The sequence below is a fragment of the Diospyros lotus genome, chromosome 10 (genome assembly GCF_014633365.1).
Source record: "Diospyros lotus cultivar Yz01 chromosome 10, ASM1463336v1, whole genome shotgun sequence".
Taxonomy (NCBI): Eukaryota; Viridiplantae; Streptophyta; class Magnoliopsida; order Ericales; family Ebenaceae; genus Diospyros; species Diospyros lotus.
Window position 1 is genome coordinate 30,257,755 of NC_068347.1, and position 19,928 is coordinate 30,277,682.

Sequence of the window (19,928 nt, forward strand, 5' to 3'; positions counted from 1 at the left end):
GCAATGAACAAAGGAGAGGGGACATGGCCTAGATTTGGGCGAATAAAGGCTCAAACTTGAGCCAATGGAAGAGAGGGACTATGGTGCACTCATTGTAAAAAACCCAGGCATACCCGTGACACATGCTTCAAGTTTAATGGCAAAGAGGCTATCCTAAATAGGAGTGAAGGAGGATTCAAGAATCTGGCTGTAAGAAATCAGGTTTATCTATCACCACAAGGAGCAAGAAGAGGACCAGCCGAGAGCCGAGGCTGACAACAGCTCAGATCTCACTCCATTTAATGCTGAGGAGATCAACAAACTAAAGTCCTTCCTCAAATCAATGCAAGATGGATCTTGCTCTCTAGCACAATTGGAAATCCCAGGTAAATGCACTCATTCTGCATTCTGTTCTACCTTAAAAACTGATTGGAATGATGTTTGGATCTTAGATTTGGGAGCAACAGACCATATGACACTTAACCCCTGTGTATTTTCCATCTATCAACCTCTCAGGGCCACCAAAATGATCACAATTGCTAATGGCACGATAGTTCCTATTGCTGGCCATGGCAGTGTGGATCTTAGCCCTAATCTCTCCATTAAACCAGTCCTTCATGTCCCACACTTATCAGCTAATCTCCTGTCTATTCATCAACTCACTAAAACCTTAAATTGCCAAGCTGTTTTTTCACCTAATATGTGTGAGTTTCAGGCACTAAAGATAGGGACGAGGATTGGTGTTGCTAAAGAAAAAGGTGGGATGTACTGCTTTGTAGGGAAGGCTTCTTATCCATCTAGAAACTAGTCACCGGTCGCTTGTTCCTCTCAAACTACAACAGATCATCACAATATATGACTGCATCATTACTGCCTTGGTCACCCTTCATTTACTCTATTAAAAGTTATGTTTCCTACTGTATTTCATTCTATTGATCCCAATATCTTTCATTGTGATGTATGCATTCTTTCCAAACAACATCGTGTTCCTTATCCCATGAGTAATAAAATTAGTTCTAAACCCTTTGCTCTAGCCTTGTAAAATTCCCAATTACTATGGGGCTCGGTGGTTTATCTCCTTCATTGATGATTGTACTCGAATGATATGAGTGTTTTTGCTAAAAGATAAGGCTGCCATAGGAACAGTGTTGCCAAATTTTTGTAAGATGATTACTACTCAATTTGGAACACCTATATAGAAACTTAGAATTGATAATACCCGGGAGTATTTTAATCATCATATGCATCAGTTTTTCCAACAAGAATGAATTGTCCATGAATCTTCCTGTATAGATACTCCACAACAAAATGGAGTAACTGAGAGAAAGATGAGACATCTCCTTAATGTGGCCCATACACTACATCATCATCATAGAGTTCCTAAAAGTTTTTTGGGGGAGGCTTTCCTCACTACTGCCTTTCTTATGAATCAAGTACCCACAAAGCTCCTTCACCAACAAAGCCCTCTTGCTTGTCTAACTACTCATTTTCCAGATTTCAATGTGCATAATCCTCTTCCTCTTAGAGTATTTGGGTGTGTATCCTTTGTTAACATATCCAAACAACATCAAGATAAGTTGGATCCAAGGGCACTCAAGTGTGTTTTCCTAGGGTATTCTCCTACCCTAAAGGGATATAAGTGTTACCATCCTTCTACTTGCAAGTTGTATGTTTCCAAAGATGTTACCTTTGTTGAGTCCCTTTATTTTTTTGGTTCCTCTCTAGCTGGTCCCCAGGGGGAGAGACTTTCCTATGGGGACTACAGCTTTGATGATACTCTCTTGTCTGCCTCTCAGCATATCCCTCACTCTAGTTCTAATTCTCTTGACCAAACCAGCCCTACTATCACTCAAACAACTTAGCCATCACCAACCCGACCTTCTCATCCTCTCATTAGTCTATACTCTGGCAGTCACAAAGAAGTGCATGATCAGGCTAAGTTGGGTGAACAAGCTGCCATCAAAAGGCTGCCCTCTCCAGTTCGGTACAAGGGGTCTCCTTATATCTACAAGCGAAGCCAGCCTATCCAAGACACACAACATACACCACCCTTGGATTCTGGTCCAGGTATGAATCTCACGCAAGATATTTTCTCTTCTGATGGCCCTATCTTTGATGATATAGACCTACTTATTGCAATTAGAAAAGGGGTTAGGAGCTATACGCAACATCCCTTAACCAATTTTCTCTCCTATCATCGTCTCTCCCAAAGGCATAAGAGTTTCTTAGTTTCCTTGGATTCAATTATCATTCCTAAGTTAGTAAATGAGGCATTACAGGATCAGAATTGGAAACAAGCTATGTTGGAGGAAATGAGTGCCCTAAAAAAGAACCATACATGGGATCTTGTGTCCAAACCTAAGGGGATCAATCTGGTGTGGTGTCGATGGATTTTCAATGTAAAATACTTTCAATGTAAAATACAAGGCTGATGGCACCCTAGAGAGATATAAGGTTAGGCTGGTAGCTAAGGGATACACACAATCTTATGGAGTCGATTATCTTGAGACATTTGGTCCAGTCACAAAAATGACCATCGTACGAATCCTCTTCTTATTGGCAGCCTATTTTGGATGGAACCTACAACAACTAGATGTAAAAAATGCATTCCTCCATGGGGATTTGGAGGAAGACGTATATATGGAATTGCCACCAGGGTTTTAAGAAGGGCAGGTATGTCAGCTCAAGAAAGCTCTATATGGGCTTAAGCAGTCTCCTAGGGCTTGGTTTGGACGATTTTCCAAAGCTATGAAAGTTTTTGGGTATGACCAAAATAGGGGAGACCACAATATCTTCATAAAACACTCTAAAGAAGGTAAAGTGACAGTTCTATTAGTATATGAAGATGATATGATTGTCACAGGCAATGATAAGGAGCAAGGAAAACTCAAGGAAAGGCTGTCTAGGGAATTTGAGATCAAAGACTTGGGGGTTCTCAAGTATTTTCTGGGAATTGAGGTTGCCTATTCTAAAACTGGGATCTTTCTTTCTCAAAGGAAGCATGTGCTGGACTTGTTGGCAGAAACCGGTTTGACAGGTGGAAAAAGGGTCTAAAATCCCTATTGAACCTAGCAGTAGGTTGTGGAACAACCCTAGCAGCCAACCAATGGACAAGGGAAGGTACCAAAGACTTGTAGGAAAACTGATTTATCTTTCTCACACAAGACCTAACATCTCTTTTGCAGTTAGCCTTGTGAGCCAATTCATGCACAGCCCAACTAAGGATCATATGCTTGCTATAAAAAAAATTCTAAGTTACCTCAAGACCACTCCAAGCAAGGGAATTCCATTTAAAACAGGGAATGAGTTGGACATCAAGGGTTTCTCAAATGATGACTATGTTGGATCTATCATAGATAGGCAGTCAACAAGTGGTTACTGTGTCATGGAGGAGTAAGAAGCAAAGTGTTGTAGCAAGATCAAGTGCAGAAGTGGAATTTAGGGCTATGACCCTTTTGCCTATGTGAAGTTTTGTGGCTAAGAATTATCCTTGAAGACCTAAAGATTCAAGCCCAAGGACCAATTGGGCTTTGGTGTGATAACCAATCAGCGATTAGCATAGCCCATAATCATGTCCAACATGACAGGACTAAACATGTTGAGATAGACCGACATTTCATTAAGGAGAAATTTTAAGCTAGCCTAATTCATTTACCCTGTGTGCCATCCGAAGAACAAGTTGTAGATATCCTAATCAAAGGGCTACCAGCGAAGAGGTTTGAAGACTTGGTAAGCAAGCTGGGAATGTGGGATATATATTCTCTAGCTTGAGGGGGAGTGTTAATGCATTTGGAGAATTCAAGGTGATATGAGTTTCCTAAAATCGGTTTAGGGAATCTTGCCTAAACCAGTCTTGGGAAACTCTCCTAAATATACAACTGCTATCCTTTCTTATTGTATAGTTTCCTATTGTGTATAGATCTATAGTTTCCTATTGCATAGATTGATTGCTTTCCTTTTATGTAAATATCTCTTAGATTGATTGCTTTCCTTTTTATGTAAAACCTCTTCTATAAAAGAAGAGCCCATGTAATTAGATTGATGATAGAATAGAACCAGAATTTTTATTCCATTGTTTACGCCTTTTCTGTGGTCCAATAGAAGGTTTTACTTCTTATCACACCTTATACAACAAGTAGCTTCTGAAAATCCAGTTTTAGTTACTATAATTACTTGCATCCTTGTATGTGCCATCAGCTTATTGGATAATTCCTAAAGTTGTTCTTAAGGTGTGTTTGATTGCAAGTATGGAACTTGCATGGAAGGAAAATAAGTTCTAGGCAATTGAATTGCCTAGAAATGATTTGCATGAAAATTATCAATTAAGGGTGTTTGATTGACTTAATTTTCTACCTAGAAATTGTTGTACTTTTCTAATTTTTGGTATTTGATTGTCACTACTTTCCACAAAATTAATTAATTTGCCGGGTGTGACTCCCCCCCCCCAATTTTGCATGAAAATTATCAATTAAGGGTGTTTGATTGACTTAATTTTCTACCTAGAAATTGTTGTACTTTTCTAATTTTTGGTGTTTGATTGTCACTACTTTCCACAAAATTAATTAATCTGCCACGTGACTCCCCCCCCCAAACCCACCTCCCACCTCCTTCTCCTTGCCCCCCCCCCATCTCTCTCTCCCAAATTTCACCCAAATCAAACCTATCTACCTTTGTTGCTGGTACCAAGCTTCACCACCGCCGAGCTTCTCCTCCTTGTAGTCGCCGACCGCGCTCCTCCTCCTCTCGACTGCCGGTTGTGTTGCTCCTTCTCCTCACGACCGCCGGCCTCATTGCTCCTCCTCCTCGCGACCGCTGGCCTTGTTGCTCCTCCTCACGACTGCCGGCCTCACTACTCCTCTTTGCGACCGCCGATCGCGCTTCTTCTCCTTCGCCAGATCGAGTCTTCGATGCATATGGCAAAGAAGGGATGGAGACATGGGCTACTTTCCAATTCCCTAGAAAATTTGATCTAGCCCCCCATGAGAAAACCTTTTTCAGCAAAAGTGGAAAAATGGTATCACATGACCAAAAATGGAAAAACAATTTGCCTGAAAAATTTAGCTAATCAAACACCTCAAAAGCTGGAATTTGGGTGGAAAATGTGGCCAATAAAACGCACCCTTAGTTTCATCCCTTGGGCCTCACCTGAAATTTTTTTTTATCACCTTTAGAGTTCAGAAATTTATCTTCTTTAGTCTGAGTAATTTAATTTATAGCTTAACCTCCACGTACCAAATCCAAACCCAGTGTTATCTGGACAAATTTTTTCCACTTGTACAACCTTATCCAAGGAGGGAGGCTGCTATTTCTGCTGAACCAAGCCTCCTTCCTTAAATTTGTCAATTTTTATTCTGTTCTTCAATCAAATTGGTCGTTTGTCAAGTTGCCAAGTCAAGTCACACTGTTGTGACAACCTCATTGGATGTGTGGGAGTGTAAAATTATGTTAATATTCTTTTTCCTTCCCTAATTGTATTCCTGGTGTAAAGGGGAAAGCTCCATTTGTGGTTCGTATAAATGATTTGGTTTTCAAAGGACTTGTCTTGAATGGATCAGTATTACCAGATTTTGCTACAGAGATCACTGAAAAGTTCTATAATCTTTATCGTCCAACTTCCAAATATGATGTAAAACACAAAAGAATGGTTCAAAATATGTTTCTTTTTTTTTTTTTTTGGTAATCAAAAGATGGGTTTTTAAATCAGAGCAAATATGAATCACCATAGCAGAATGTATGGACTTCATGTATGGTTGACTGGTTGAACTGTCTTGGACTTAAATGGTATGATCTTTTTGATCCATATATGGCTAGAGTTAAAACAGATACAATCCTGGATAGTATATCATAAAATTCTGTAAAATGCCTGGGAGCTTGTAAATGATATGGTAATTGAAGGTTTTACATCTTCAGATGTAGATTGTGTTCATCAGAAGATGCTTCTGTATGTGAACATTGGTCATTAACATTATGAATCGGTAATTGCAGCTTAATGTATGGAGCTGAAGATCCTTCAATTGCAGGAATGGTTCTCGACAGCCCCTTCTCTGATTTGGTTGACTTGATGATGGAACTTGTGGATACATATAAATATCGTTTCCCTAGATTCACTGTAAGTTGATTCAACTGTGGAAAAAATTTTCTGAATCCCAAGTTGATGGCTGTATTGCCTTTTGTTTTTGGTCTAGAAATGTTCATGCTTTTACTGTCAATAGAAAAGTGATAACACAAGTTCAACTTTTGCAAATACTGTGATACATTGGTTTCCAGGACCAGCATGACAATTGTAATGTACTTTGATTTTCTAAATTCTAGGTGAAGTTTGCAATTCACTACATGCGAAGAGCAATTCTCAAGAAGGCCAAATTTGATATAATGGCCCTGAACACCATCAAGGTTTGGTCTTGCCGAATATTTTATAGAAGTGTTTTTTTGGATATATCGTCTGGTTTATCACTTGAAAATGACTCTCTTTGAAATGTTTATTGTGCTTATCATAGTTATGAATTCACAACTTGAAATGAGGGTATACACCTAGGGGTACAAGAGAAAACCAATGTTGTTGATATATAAGAAAATAATGAGGATGTACCAGCGGGAGTAAGCATTCAATTCTATAAATGCTGTCAAATTAGGATGTATGGGTTCTTATTTAACAGATGATCCTTACTCTGTTATAGGTGGCAAATTGCTGCTTTGTTCCAGTTTTATTTGGGCATGGTGCTGATGATGATTTTATACAGCCTCATCATTCGGAACGGATATTTGATGCTTATACGGTAATTGTCTCCTGGGATAATGGTTGAAATTTGCATGATTTGGTATAGTTTAATATGGCATGCATTATGTTTCCCGTCATGACAAGATAATTTCTTTCTGCTCATGAGAAAAATTTATCTGCATCCTGATCTTTTCTACTAGTTGAATACCTGCCATTTGTCAATTCTTAGATCCATGTTTCTCTTTATGTCTTATAGTCCATAATTTCCCCTTCCATTGTTACTTTTTAGTGATTTTTTGTAAGAAACAATATTTCATTATCAAACTTGCTGTGTAAAGCAATATTCTTAAGCTTGTGGTGTTTGCTTTTAAGGACATATTAATTGCAAACTTACTAGTTTAATTCAAATGAAGCACCATGAAATTAAACTAGTAATGTTGAAATAAGTGTCGTATCTTAGTTCAATCAATTTCTCTGTTCGTTTCCCAAGAAAAGTCAATCTGTGGCATTCATCTTTCCTCTGCACAAGAGAACAACAACAACAACAACAACATATCCAGCCTTTGTCCCACTATGTGGGGTCGGCTACATGAATTCTAGACTTCCATGTATTTCTATCTTTTGTCATATCTTCATTAAGATCCATACACTTCATTTCAAACTTTAATGTCTCCCTCAAAGTCTTCTTAGGTCTGCCTCTACCTCTTTTTTTGATTAATTGTTCCATTTCATCAACTCTTCTCACAGGAGCGTCTCTTGGTCTCCTTCTCACATGACCAAACCATCTTAGTCTAGTCTCTCTCATCTTCTCCTCTATTGGCACTATTCCTATCTTATTACGAATAACTTCATTTCTAATTTTATCTTTTCTTATATGGCCGCACATCTATCTTAACATCCTCATCTCCATTACACTCGTCTTTTGCTCATGTTGGTATTTGATTGCCCAACATTTTGAGCCGTACAACAAAACTGGTCTTATAGCTGTCCTATAGAATTTTTCTTTCAATTTTAATGTGATTTTACCATCACATAACACCCCCGATGCATTTCTCCATTTTAGCCAACCTGCCTTAATTCTATGTGTGACATCCTCGTGAATTTCTCCATCTTTTTGAATCATTGATCCCAAATATCGAAAATAGTCTTTTCTTTGTAAGATTTGGTCTTCTAATGTCTGTTCAGTTTCTGCATCCAGCGATCTCCTCTGCAGTTGCCTAGTTGACAAAGTTCTTTATGTAATTTGTGAATTGGCATTTGCTAGATGTCTGCACCTGTCACTTTCTTGCTGCCTTCCTTTCATTTGGTCATGTTGCAAACTATAACTCATAGGTACTTGGCATTTCCAATTTTTTTTCTTTTTTTTGGGTACTTTTATCAAGAAAGTTTATCAATAGGAGAAAATATTAAAACTTAAGATTGATGTACCAAGTACATGGCAGTTTAAAAATCCCAGACGGAGATGAAAGAGTAGGAAAAAATGGTAGTAGATTCTGGTGATCTATGTAATACCCCGTCCCGGCATAAGATTGCCACGTAATTTAAGTGAGATTAAAATACCAAAAATTGGTTTGATAGTAAAAATAAGTAGCCGAATCGACCGTAGGGAGTGCCCTAGAACCTTAATGTCTATGGAAAATGATATGGTACTGATGAGCGTTCTGAGATAGTATTTATGGTATTAAAAGAAATCGGAATCGAGACTACTTTTCGGTACAGTTAATTTCAGCCTGGAAAATTGAATGATCATAAAGGATGTAATACTCAAGATTTTTAGATTCGGATACTTGAGGAAATAGGATATTTCAAGAGATTGTGGAAGTCTTCTTAATGCCCCTGCGCACCTATACATATATATATATTTATATATTAATTCATTCATTTAAATTAAATTAATATAATTTACACATTTATTATTATTATTATTATTATTATTATTATTATTATTATTATTATTATTACTATATTTTATTTTATTATTCTTATAAATACTTCCAATTAATTTAATTAATCATCTTAATTTCCTATTGCCTCAAACAACATTAATTATTATTTTCTCTTAATTCCTCAGATATTTCTTAATGACTTCAAACACCAAAATTAATAATCAATATTTATCTCCATATTTCGGGATATTACAATTCTCCCCTCCTTATTAGAATTTCGTCCTCGAAATTCACGTTCACTCCAACTCTTCAAGACACACTCGTAACTCTCATTACTCAACATCACTTCTGGGACATTCCATATCATCATTTTCTAGTATCTCTCCGGGCGTCTCGTCCCCACGGGTTACTTCCTAGGTTTTGTGCATATCGGGTTCGTTTCATGTCATTTTTATCTAGTCAACTACCAAACTTACCACAAAACAAACTCCCATTTCATTCGCATTTATCTATTTTACATATACAGTGCCTAATATATATATATATATATCCGTACACGTACATTATGAGCAACGCCAAAAGTAACTAAGTTAGGGAGATTTATACATATCATATATGCCCATTCATCCTCTTACACGTTTTCTTTCTCATTTCCCTTTTCGCCATCGGTTGCTGTGAGAGTGAATGCTCGTCCTCGACCACGGGGCTTGTCATACGCTGCCTGTTGCGGTGCTGGCGGTGCCATTGGTTGTCGAGCGGGTCCTCCTTGCAATCCAGGTAGTGGAGGTTTTTGGTCAAACCTCGGTCCTTGACCACCATACCAAGGTTGAGAGGCTTGCGGGCAGCTATTTGCCCGATGTCCTTTTTGTCCACATCGGAAACATGTTAGACCCGCGTCTTTAGTGAAGTTCGTTGCCCCTTGACGCTGAGGGCAATTTTGCTGCTGATGCCCCACTTGCCCGCATACATAGCATTCATTGCTACCAAGACGACAGGTTCCCCCATGCTTCTTCCCACAGTTACTACATATTGGATGACTTACTACATTGCCATCCACCCACTCGTTCCCCTTTCTCTTCCTGCTTCCACTGGCTCCTTGTGAGAACTCTGTTCCTTTCCGGGACGCCTGGCGATTCTTGAATTCATTTTGGTCCCTTTCTATAGCATAGGCCCGCTGTACGACCGTCGAAAAGTCCGGGATCCTTACTCCAGCCAAAGCATACCGGATTTCCGCTCGGAGGCCCCTCTGAAACTTTGCCGCTTTCATGTCCTCTGATGATACTAGACCTGGGGCGAACCGAGCTAATGAGGTAAACTCGGCCTCATATTGTGCTACTGTTCTATCTCCCTGCTCAAGTTCGATGAACTCGTACGTTTTTTGCTCCCTTACCCAATCAGGAAAGAAACGCCCATTAAAGGTCGTCTGAAATTCTGGCCACAAGGGCTCTCGGTTTCCAAATCGCTAACGAGCAGTTTCCCACCAGCGTTCAGCATCTCCTTTCAAAAGAAATGTAGCTAATCGTACCTTTTGCACGTCCGCACATCCAATTGTCCGGAGATGTTTTTCCATAGCCATCATCCAATTCTCGGCCGCAATCACATCAACACCACCGCAAAACTCAGGAGGGTGGTTTGCCATGAAATTCTTAAGTAGCTGGCCATTTGTATTAGCATTGTCCCCACTTCTCCTAGGCTCGGAATCCGGGGTCTGTTCTTCATTACTGCCAATGGGGTTTCCCCCTGTCCCTTGACCCGCTGGTTCCTGCCTTGCTTGATTTGCTGCGAGCATTTCTATCGTTCTCATCATCCCTGCTAAGGTACCACGCACCTCTGCCATCTCCTGGTGCCAATCTTCGTTAGGCTCCCCCGGAGTCTCTGGTGCGGGTACGACTCGTCCTTGACCCTGCCTGCGAATGGGTGGCCTCCCTCTTCGGGCACTCATCTTTCCTGCACATCCCACATACACAAGGATTCAATACCAAGACAACCCTCAGCCCCAGTCTTAAATCCTATCACTATAACCTCGCGAAAACCCATGACATGAAGCCTGGCTTTACCCGACTGCCCTATGTGTGCAGAGTCTCCTTTCTTAAACCTAACTTGTTCTGATACCAAACTGTAACGGCCCGCCTCTCGGAGCCCCCGCTAGCATAGAGGATCCGTGAGAGGGTCATTACTAAAATGATACCGAACAATAATATAACTACAACTCACATACGCCCCTTATTAAAATCATATATTTTTTTTATATAGCATCTCATTATCGTTTTTACATAACCAATCACCACTTGAGCCCATCTGGCTTACATAACATATATCTAATTCAAAATTATAAATCTTACACAAAATTACCCAGGACCTAGATTCGAGAGAGCTCTGCACTTGCTATCACGACTCGACGGTCTGGATCCAAACTCCGTTGAACACACCTGCGATCTCAGGATATGCTGACCTGGAATGATGTAAAACAACCATGAGTCGCGAGACTCAGCAAGCTCATGAAAGAAAGGCTGAGGGTTTAGGGTAGGACTCTTCCCATAACACCCCATGCAATTCATGCCAATGCAATCACGCCATGTCATGATCCATACGTACCTTACTTCTACATGCATAGCATAAAATTAACTACACATAAGGAACCAGGGGCCCACATAAGTCACACATTGGCACCCAGGTTCCGCATACAAACCTGCTGCAGCCTAACATAGGCTACCATTTCATCATTCTCTTAGACCAGCCTTTTCCTGACATGGTCGGCTTTTCCTGACATTCAACATTTTCGTTTTCCTGATACTCGTTACATACTTTTCCTGATACCCATCATATTCTCATGTGTTTCTTCATGTCATACATCACATAATCATATACTTTCGTGATCTTGGTCTTCCCTCGGGCCAACCCCGAGCTAATATCTAAGCCGAGCCGAAGCTCACCTGAGTCGGTACTCCCGACACCTGGTACGGTACTCCCGTCCAGAATAATAGTAACATTAGAACCATGCAATGCAACACATAAGAAATGCAAGGGCTTCTGTAGCATAAACGTGATGACAAGGCCCCCATAAACCAAGCATCAGGCCCTGCTACGCCCACACATAAGAATTTACACATGCGACATGTTCTAAATGCATATGCTCATCTAGGATACCCAAATTGGCTCTTAGACCAATTGGGTCATGCAAATGTTCACACATCCCGTCACACACAAAGCATGATCCCAAGTGAATGCAACCCAGCCCCTTGTAGCACACACATCATGAAATGCACAAACCAAGGCGGGAATCTGGAGTACCAGCTCTTCTGGCCGTCTAACGCTTATCGTAACAACCGATGACTGGCGCCCATACATCCAGCCATCAACTGCCACGACCCATGGTCAACAGTCAGTGGCTTTGTACCCATACCCTTAGACACACTTACTGACACCATTAACTTTTATAGCCTATAAACTTAACATTACACAACATTTCTCCAAAACTCTTCATGTACATAACCACATAACATCATGATATCATTCTCATTCTTCCTCATTCATAAAAACCATCTCAACATACATAATACACTCTTTAACACATTCTCCTAATTCTGACCATAACCAATTTCTCTAGGAACCTAACATCAACGGGTTCGGCATCATTCCCAAGGGAGGCGGAGCGATACGAAGCTCCGTGACGGTCGATATAAAAGACGCCATGACATCCTTACTTAGCTTATCCCATTAACAATAAACTTATTAATAAAATAAAAGTCATAAAATGGTTACTACGTGGATTATTATTATTTGTGCGTAGAACCGAGTCATGGTGAGGGAGGGTTTAGAGTATAAGAAACCTCGAAGACTTTTGCAGGAAATAAATAACGCGAGAGGAGGGTTAGGAGCTTGCCTGAAAAAGGCTGATTTCAGACTCTCTTGTGCTCCCGATGCGAAGTAAAACGTTTCCTATCAAATAATACAACCATGACTTAAATTAGTTAATTCTAACGCGTAAACTGTATAATCTAATCGTATAAAATCCATGATTTAAACATATAACACTTATATTAATTTTACCCACTTACTTGAATATTTTAAACACCAATTAATCACCAAAATCCCTTGATTTTTCCTCACTTTTCTTCCGTTTCCCTGGCTGCTCGCGCCATTTTTCTTCTCCTATTAATTCCTCTCAATTCCCTTCTCTGTTGTGGCAGTAAAAGTGGCCGAATTGGCCTTATAAATGACACAGCTAGGAGCTTGGAGGCCAAGGCAATTTCGGCGGCCCTCAGCGCGCCACGCGTCCACACACACACCATATTACACACACACACACATATATATATATATAATAATTGGGCTTCCTTTCTCTCTCCTCTGATTTTACAAATTAATGCCCCTGCGCACCTATACATATATATATTTATATATTAATTCATTCATTTAAATTAAATTAATATAATTTACACATTTATTATTATTATTAATAATATATTTTATTTTATTATTTTTATAAATACTTCCAATTAATTTAATTAATCACCTTAATTTCCTACTGCCTCAAACAACATTAATTATTATTTTCTCTTAATTCCTCAGATATTTCTTAATGACTTCAAACACCAAAATTAATAATCAATATTTATCTCCATATTTCGAGATATTACATTGCATTTTCTCCAGTTAGGGTTAAGTGCTATATGGGATTCTCTTTAGCTGGGACATATCGGGATATGTCAGTTTGTGTTCATGGTCTTGCATATATTCATGAAAATATTTTTGAACTCTCACTTAGATGATTCAGCATCTAATTTGGACTATGTCCCTGGAATATTCAAACGTTCCAAGTGAAAGCAATGACGCTAAAGGAAAAGGGGTTATCGAGATGTAGCCGTCATTTACGTTGGTGATCTTTAGTATATATTTTGTTTATGTTGAGGTGTTTAGTAGTTGTTGTTGAGAGATTAGTCTCTATGTATTTGTTTGGAAGATGTCATATCAAACGATGGTTCGAATTCTATATTATGAATAAGAGAATTATGGTTATGTATATTCGAGGTTTCGATTGTACTTCTGTTAATGTGATGTTATTACTAGTTTTAGCTTATTCCTTTAAGTTGATACGCTGAGATAATAGATCAGGATTGTCGTGTCTTAATTTATGGCAAGTATATGTTGAATGATTGTTAAAAAAAATTATTCCCGAAATCTCAAGTTAACGCATGATTGGGAAAAAAGCGGGGTGTTACAATCTAGGTTCTATCTTCATAGCATGTTTTCATGAAGAATTTTTCCTGCTTCCCTATCAAGAGGGAAGGAAATAGTTACCCCACCCATGGATTTTGAAGATATATCATAGACCATCACAGGCTCTTAGCTGCATCTTTCTGTTGCAATAGCTATTGTAGCTTCTTACCGTCCGTACCAGATTCAGAATGTTACTTCCTTGATGCAAGGAATTGAAATATGTCCCGAGGTGCTTAATTAGGAAAAGAGGTGAAAACTTATTGACAAGAAAATAGAGAATGTGTCCTTTGGTGTTCATTACCATATCTTTGATGTGGTTAATCATATGCCCTTGGTGGCTTTATTGGCAATGCTCATAAAGAATTGATTGCTTAACTAAAGGTGTATTTCTCTTTTTATCATGAGGAGCACATCACCAGTGTTATTACCTGTTTATATAGACATATATGGTACCTTATTTTTTTTTAGCTTTGTGTACTGTTCTTGGTTGTGTTGTAGGACAGTATTGAAGCCAAGTCATATAAACGTTAGTAGCCCTTGTAAGCAACCCGTCCACTTATGGGCCATACTTTTCCTTTCATCAGAGACTTTTGCAGGCCTTACAAAATCTTTAAATGACTTGACTTGGCATAGCTAAGAAGAAGAAAACTTAATTGGAGCAGCACCGATGAAGATTTGGTGACAGCAGGAAGAATCTTAGTGGTTTACTGATCATGGATTGCAGTGCAAAAATTGACCATAGCTCTAGATAGATGAATATTAAGGGGAGAGCCAAAGGAGGAGGAGATCATGAAATCTGGTATTGCAGCATTGGGTCTATTAATTACAATCCTAGAAAATTTGAGCTTAACTAATCAAATTAGATCTCCAAAATAAAACTTAATTGGATTGATATTTACCTTACGATCTACTTCGGCAATTATGTTTTTAATTGGATTGATATTCACCTATTCTACAAATTAAGATCTCTGTGGCAGTTAAGATTAGTTGGCATATTTGACTAATGACAGAAAAAAAAAATATTAAGCAGCTGCATAATTATCATGTAGTTGTGCTTTTCTCTCACATTTCATTGATTCTATATCATGCTGTTCTCACATCTAATCATGTGATTTTTGGCAGGGCGACAAGAATATCATTAAATTTGAAGGAGATCACAACTCGGCACGGCCACAATTCTATTTTGATTCTATCAACATTTTCTTTCACAATGTTTTGCAACCTCCGAAGGTTGAAGTGGGAGATGCTTTTCTTGATACAACACTTGGTTACCTCAGCAATGTAAGTTTGATTACAATTAACCATGTTCTAGGTTTAATATTTTAATTTTCCCTTTTCGAAACCTGGAATATTTAAGATCCACCATTCATAAACTATAGTTGCCTGTTCCCCTGCCAGGATAATTACAGAACCTTGTGTCAAGTAGAAGATGCAGACGATGATTTTTTCACAGCATCCATTTGTACGATAGATTCTTTTGTGTATTTAATTTTCTAATGCTTCTACAGTATCTTTTATTAGGAAGATTCTTACATTGATTGAATATTATTCCAGATCCAACAGCAAGCACCATAGAAAATATGCATAAGCTCCTTCATGCCAAAAGATATACAAGTCATGTAGAGGTCAGTAGTCCATTTATGGGTCCGTTGAAAAATTTAAGTTTCACATTTCATATGGAAGATTAGGCTTGACTTTTTGGTTTCCTACGCTTTTGGTTAATGAATACATACACTCTGCCTAAAAAGGGTGTCCCTAGCGTACAAGACTCCACTTTGTGAGGGTTAGAAAAGGGTTGTTTTTTTTATGCGGTCGTTTTCACAACCCCGTGACCTTCTAGTCATAAAAGAACAACTTTACTATTGCAACCAAAGCCCGCCCTCAATCGGTCCACTGTGCTTATTGAGGAAAAAAAATGATGAAACACAAGTATACAGCAGACTTTTCGCCAAACATGGCTTCACTGCATTGATGAATTGAAAAACCAGCTTGAACCTACTCCTCCACCCCCCAAAAAGAAACTAGAGAAAAGGTGGAGAAAGAAAGGAAAATGTACAGGGAAAAATCGGTTGTATATGGCATCGCCATATGAAAGTTCAAGTTTTAATTTGTTATTTTAGTTCGTGGTTTGGTTGGAGGTTTAGAATTCATGAAGCCAGCCCACATAGTAGAATTAAGGCTCGTGATTGTTGTTGTTTAGTTTGTGACTCATTAATTCTCATTTTGGGACGTTTCAAGTCCCATCTGATATATCATCTAAACTTAAGCAGTCTGAAGCAGGGGTATTCTCTGCTTCTTCCTTCCCTCGACTTTGCTGGAAACTTCCTATATAGTTCTCCTCTCAAGAGTCTAAATGCCCTTGGCCAGAAAACTGCCACATATTATAGACATGGATACAGTTACCCTTTTTTCTTATTTCACATCCAGTAAGATATGTTAAGAAAGAAGGTAAAACTTCATCTTCGACTTGTAGGCTTTGACCTGGGGGCACCTGAACAAAAGTTCCAGTTTTCATCAATGCTTTTTCCTTGATAACTTCTGGGTAATATCTGTGTCGGAAATGCTGCGAGTCTCTGAAGGAGAAGACAGTCCGGCTCAAATGAGATGGCCTTATGGAATTTGATTACTTTTTTGTTGCAAAAGACAAGGCATGTTTCAGTTTCATTTTAAGAAAGCTAACATCCAACCATTCTTAGCATGCTGCAGGAAGAAGGATCGAGGACTAAGCCAGTCCCATCAACGTCCAACATGATTAGCTTTGAATTTTCTGACTATCGTCCTTCTGCCCCCCATGTTTCAACCTCAGTAGTTGATGATGACAATGACGATGACTATGTTGAATACCAGTTTGGTGATTTTGCAGATTTCCCTTCCAGTATGGAAGAAGAAGAAAGTGTGAGTTATATTATCAATTGTCTTCTGTCTCATTTTACAGATTTGATGTCAACAGTCACCCAAATAAAGTAAATGCCTTGCCTTAGACTTTGATTGATTGAAAATATTTCAGATGCTCATAGAAGCAATGATGGAATCGTTGAAAGACTCGAATACTGCACATCCAAACACTGAAGAACCGCAATCTAGCAGCAAAAGTGGTCAACTGTCCTCAAGTACAGAATCCACAACCACATCAGCAGCCGCCAATGCGAGCAACTTGGCTTCTGAACTCCCATCTCCAGGCAAAACTACATTGTCTACAACACCTTCACTGGGCACTGCTCCATCTGGTCACAGTGATACTAATTCTTGCATAAAGAGTTCATCGAGTGCTGGCATGTCTGATTGTACAACAGCCACGGTAACAGTTACAAAGAACCCAACAAACAATTTCATCGATGCTTTTATGCGATGTTGGCGTTGAAGTCGATAACATTGGTGTTGAAGTCTGTCAATCTCTTTTGTTGTTAAAAAAAAAATAAAGGCTGGAATTCTGGTGGTGTGATATAGTTGAGATATAGTAAACTACAAAAAAGGAGAGGAGATTGCTGTGAATGTCTCTTGTGTGTATATCTTTGTTTTGAGGCTGTTCTTTTGCCTCATTTTGTGATAATGTTATGTGCAGTTGCTTCAGGGAGAAATGTGAAAATGAGTGAGTATATATGAGATGGAACAATCTGTGTTCATTGTTGGAGAAACATGTTATTATCAAATTTAGTAAAAATCAATGATATTTCTTTGATTCAATTCTTCTTGTGGATTCATGCTTCCCATGTCCATCTTGAGAGCTGCAACCATCACAAACTTTTATCCCTTTTAGTTTGGATTATGGTTAGTAGAGTTAAATGGTTACATGTTATCCAAAAATGTTAATTGGTGACTTATGTTTATGAGATTAAGTAATGTATTTATTTATTTTTAATGGATTATTAATGTGGAATTGAGTTGTAACAAATTTATCATATTTTAATTTTATATTGCTAATTTATTAGAGAGATTTGGAACCGTGAGCTCGAAAAATTATTTTTAGATAAAAACATATATTATAAGTGTTATTAAAATTAATTTACGACAAATATTGAGTTTGTGTTGGACAAAAAAGTTTTTTTAATTAATTTTGGTTATGTAAGGACTTTGAGTTAATAAAGATGTTTGAAATTAAAAAATAAAAATTTATTGTAATCTAATCTTATAATAATATTTTATTATAAATATCTTAAATATATTATTTAATTTATTTTTAAGTATAATATATTATTTAATTTCGTAAACTCATAAATCGATTTTAATTTTAGGTGGCGATTACAAGGGCATAAGCAATGTATAATCATGGTAATATAATTTTTAAAACCTAAAATACACTTTATATTCTGTATTTATTTATAGTAAACCTTTTGACATTCAGAGTGTATTATAGCCTTATACACACTGTAAGACGTAGTCCATTCGTCATCGTTGTGGTATCAATGGCGTCATCTGCGATCAGAGCTTGGTCCGGGAGGCCAATTCTCGCACCGGCCAGCTCGTGCTATCGAGCTCTGCTTTCGACTCACCGATTCACGGCCTCCGATTCGCTGCACGGAAATGGAAGGCCTTCCGAGTTCACTCGCTGGTCGCGATCTATGGCCACATACGCCCGAACGTGAGTTTCGTACAAGTCACCGCCTTCGATAGTCTCTGTATTTCCTTATTGATCACACACAAGCATGTATATGCATACATGCATATTTATAATAGGTCTTTATCTGATAGCCGGTTTGTGCTCTGATTACTTGTGTTTCGAGTTCTTTCGTTCCGTCATTTGGTTGGTGATCCTGTTTATTTATTTTGCCCTTGGCTTAATGTTTCAGCGTTGATCATATATATGGCATTTCTTAATTTGGGCTGTATTTGTCTGATAGACAAGTTTGTACGCCGATTATTAAGTTTTCAACTTCTTTGTTGGGGCATTAAGCATTTGATTGGTAATGCTGTTTATTAATTTTGGTCATGAGTTAGTGTTTCGTCATTGATCATGGGTGCATGCGTGAGTGCATGCAGCACCTGGTCATCGATCATGTACCCGTCTGATACTGATAGACAGTTTCTCATTTGTGCTATATATCTTTTTTTCTTTACTGTGCGTTTTAAATGACTTTGATCGGACCACTAATTTCGTGATGTGTCCTTGTTGTATATGTTGTTAGCACATGCTTTAATCTGTATATTTACACTATCTCGGTTGTTATGAAAATGTAGGGAAGACACATACAATTCACTTTTGGAACCTAATTAGGATTGTACAGGGAAAAGATTTATGCTCATTGAGCTTATATTTCTACCCAAAGTCTTTAATGTCTCCCATTTAAGGAACAAAAACCTTTATTCATTTTTCTACTGAAAAGAGGCAATCAAAATAGAAATGCACATAAAAATCTCTTTTTCCCCTTACAGGGATTTAATTGAAGGATTACTTTAATTAATTTCTCCTATGATTTAAACTTTTTTTTTTCTATTTTTTTTTATTTTCCCCTATAAATTATTTATTCATCTATGTTATTATAGCAATGTATGGACACCAGACAGTCTTCCACTATGGATTCATTATACGTAGAATTGAAATGTAGAAATGGGTTTCCATATAAGGAAAATGACCTTAAGAACCCAAAAAAATTGAGAATGAGGTTTTACATGGAAAATGACATTAAGATCCCAAACAATGAGAATTAGGTCATTCGTTAAATTATTTGAATGCCCTAATTTTGAAGGATAATGATTAATTGGCCAAAGTAGTCTGCTGATTTATCATGGCCCAATTTGGATGATTGATGATGGAAACAGACATAATTATTCAAATGCTGTGGCAACATGATGGCTCAATCTTAGTTTCAAATAAGGTTCAATATGCTAATTTCCACAAACCCATACATGGCACTACGCCTCTGTGAATTTTCCCCTTTGTGATGGCTGGTGAATTTGAAAGAACAATGGGAATGGGTATTATCTGTAAGATGTTATTATAACTTTACATTCAGCTGTTTGCATCAATCCAGTTCCAATTGTGATTTCTTTCAACTTATTTTTGTTAGCTTAACATTTCTCAATGTTTGGTTTGTTGTTCCAGAAAGCCACATGTGAATGTTGGTACCATTGGACATGTTGATCATGGGAAAACTACATTGACTGCTGCAATCACAAAGGTTGAGTGC

The 19,928-nt window shown here is 38.2% G+C and overlaps 2 protein-coding genes across 7 annotated transcripts in view; both read left to right on the forward strand.

Moving 5' to 3' along the window:
• Positions 1-17,472, forward strand: part of LOC127812302 (uncharacterized) — a 31,924-nt gene extending 14,452 nt beyond the window's left edge. For 2 of the 5 annotated variants that reach the window (XM_052352716.1, XM_052352719.1), the window contains 8 exons: positions 5,965-6,088; positions 6,292-6,372; positions 6,657-6,755; positions 14,926-15,084; positions 15,202-15,265; positions 15,358-15,428; positions 16,510-16,698; positions 16,811-17,472. In XM_052352716.1, coding sequence (XP_052208676.1) covers positions 5,965-6,088; positions 6,292-6,372; positions 6,657-6,755; positions 14,926-15,084; positions 15,202-15,265; positions 15,358-15,428; positions 16,510-16,698; positions 16,811-17,164 — 1,141 coding nt within the window. In that variant the 3' untranslated portion in view covers positions 17,165-17,472. Of the gene's footprint in view, positions 1-5,964; positions 6,089-6,291; positions 6,373-6,656; positions 6,756-14,925; positions 15,085-15,201; positions 15,266-15,357; positions 15,429-16,276; positions 16,699-16,810 lie in introns of those variants that run through there. The other 3 variants (XM_052352721.1, XM_052352720.1, XM_052352717.1) reach the window with 3 other exon arrangements.
• Positions 17,473-18,162: 690 nt separating this feature from the next.
• LOC127812303 (elongation factor Tu, mitochondrial-like) overlaps positions 18,163-19,928 on the forward strand; it is a 30,225-nt gene continuing 28,459 nt past the window's right edge. For both annotated transcript variants that reach the window (XM_052352723.1, XM_052352722.1), the window contains exons 1-2: positions 18,163-18,382; positions 19,844-19,919. In XM_052352723.1, the coding sequence (XP_052208683.1) occupies positions 18,207-18,382; positions 19,844-19,919 (252 nt within the window). In that variant the 5' untranslated portion in view covers positions 18,163-18,206. The remainder of the gene's footprint in view (positions 18,383-19,843; positions 19,920-19,928) is intronic.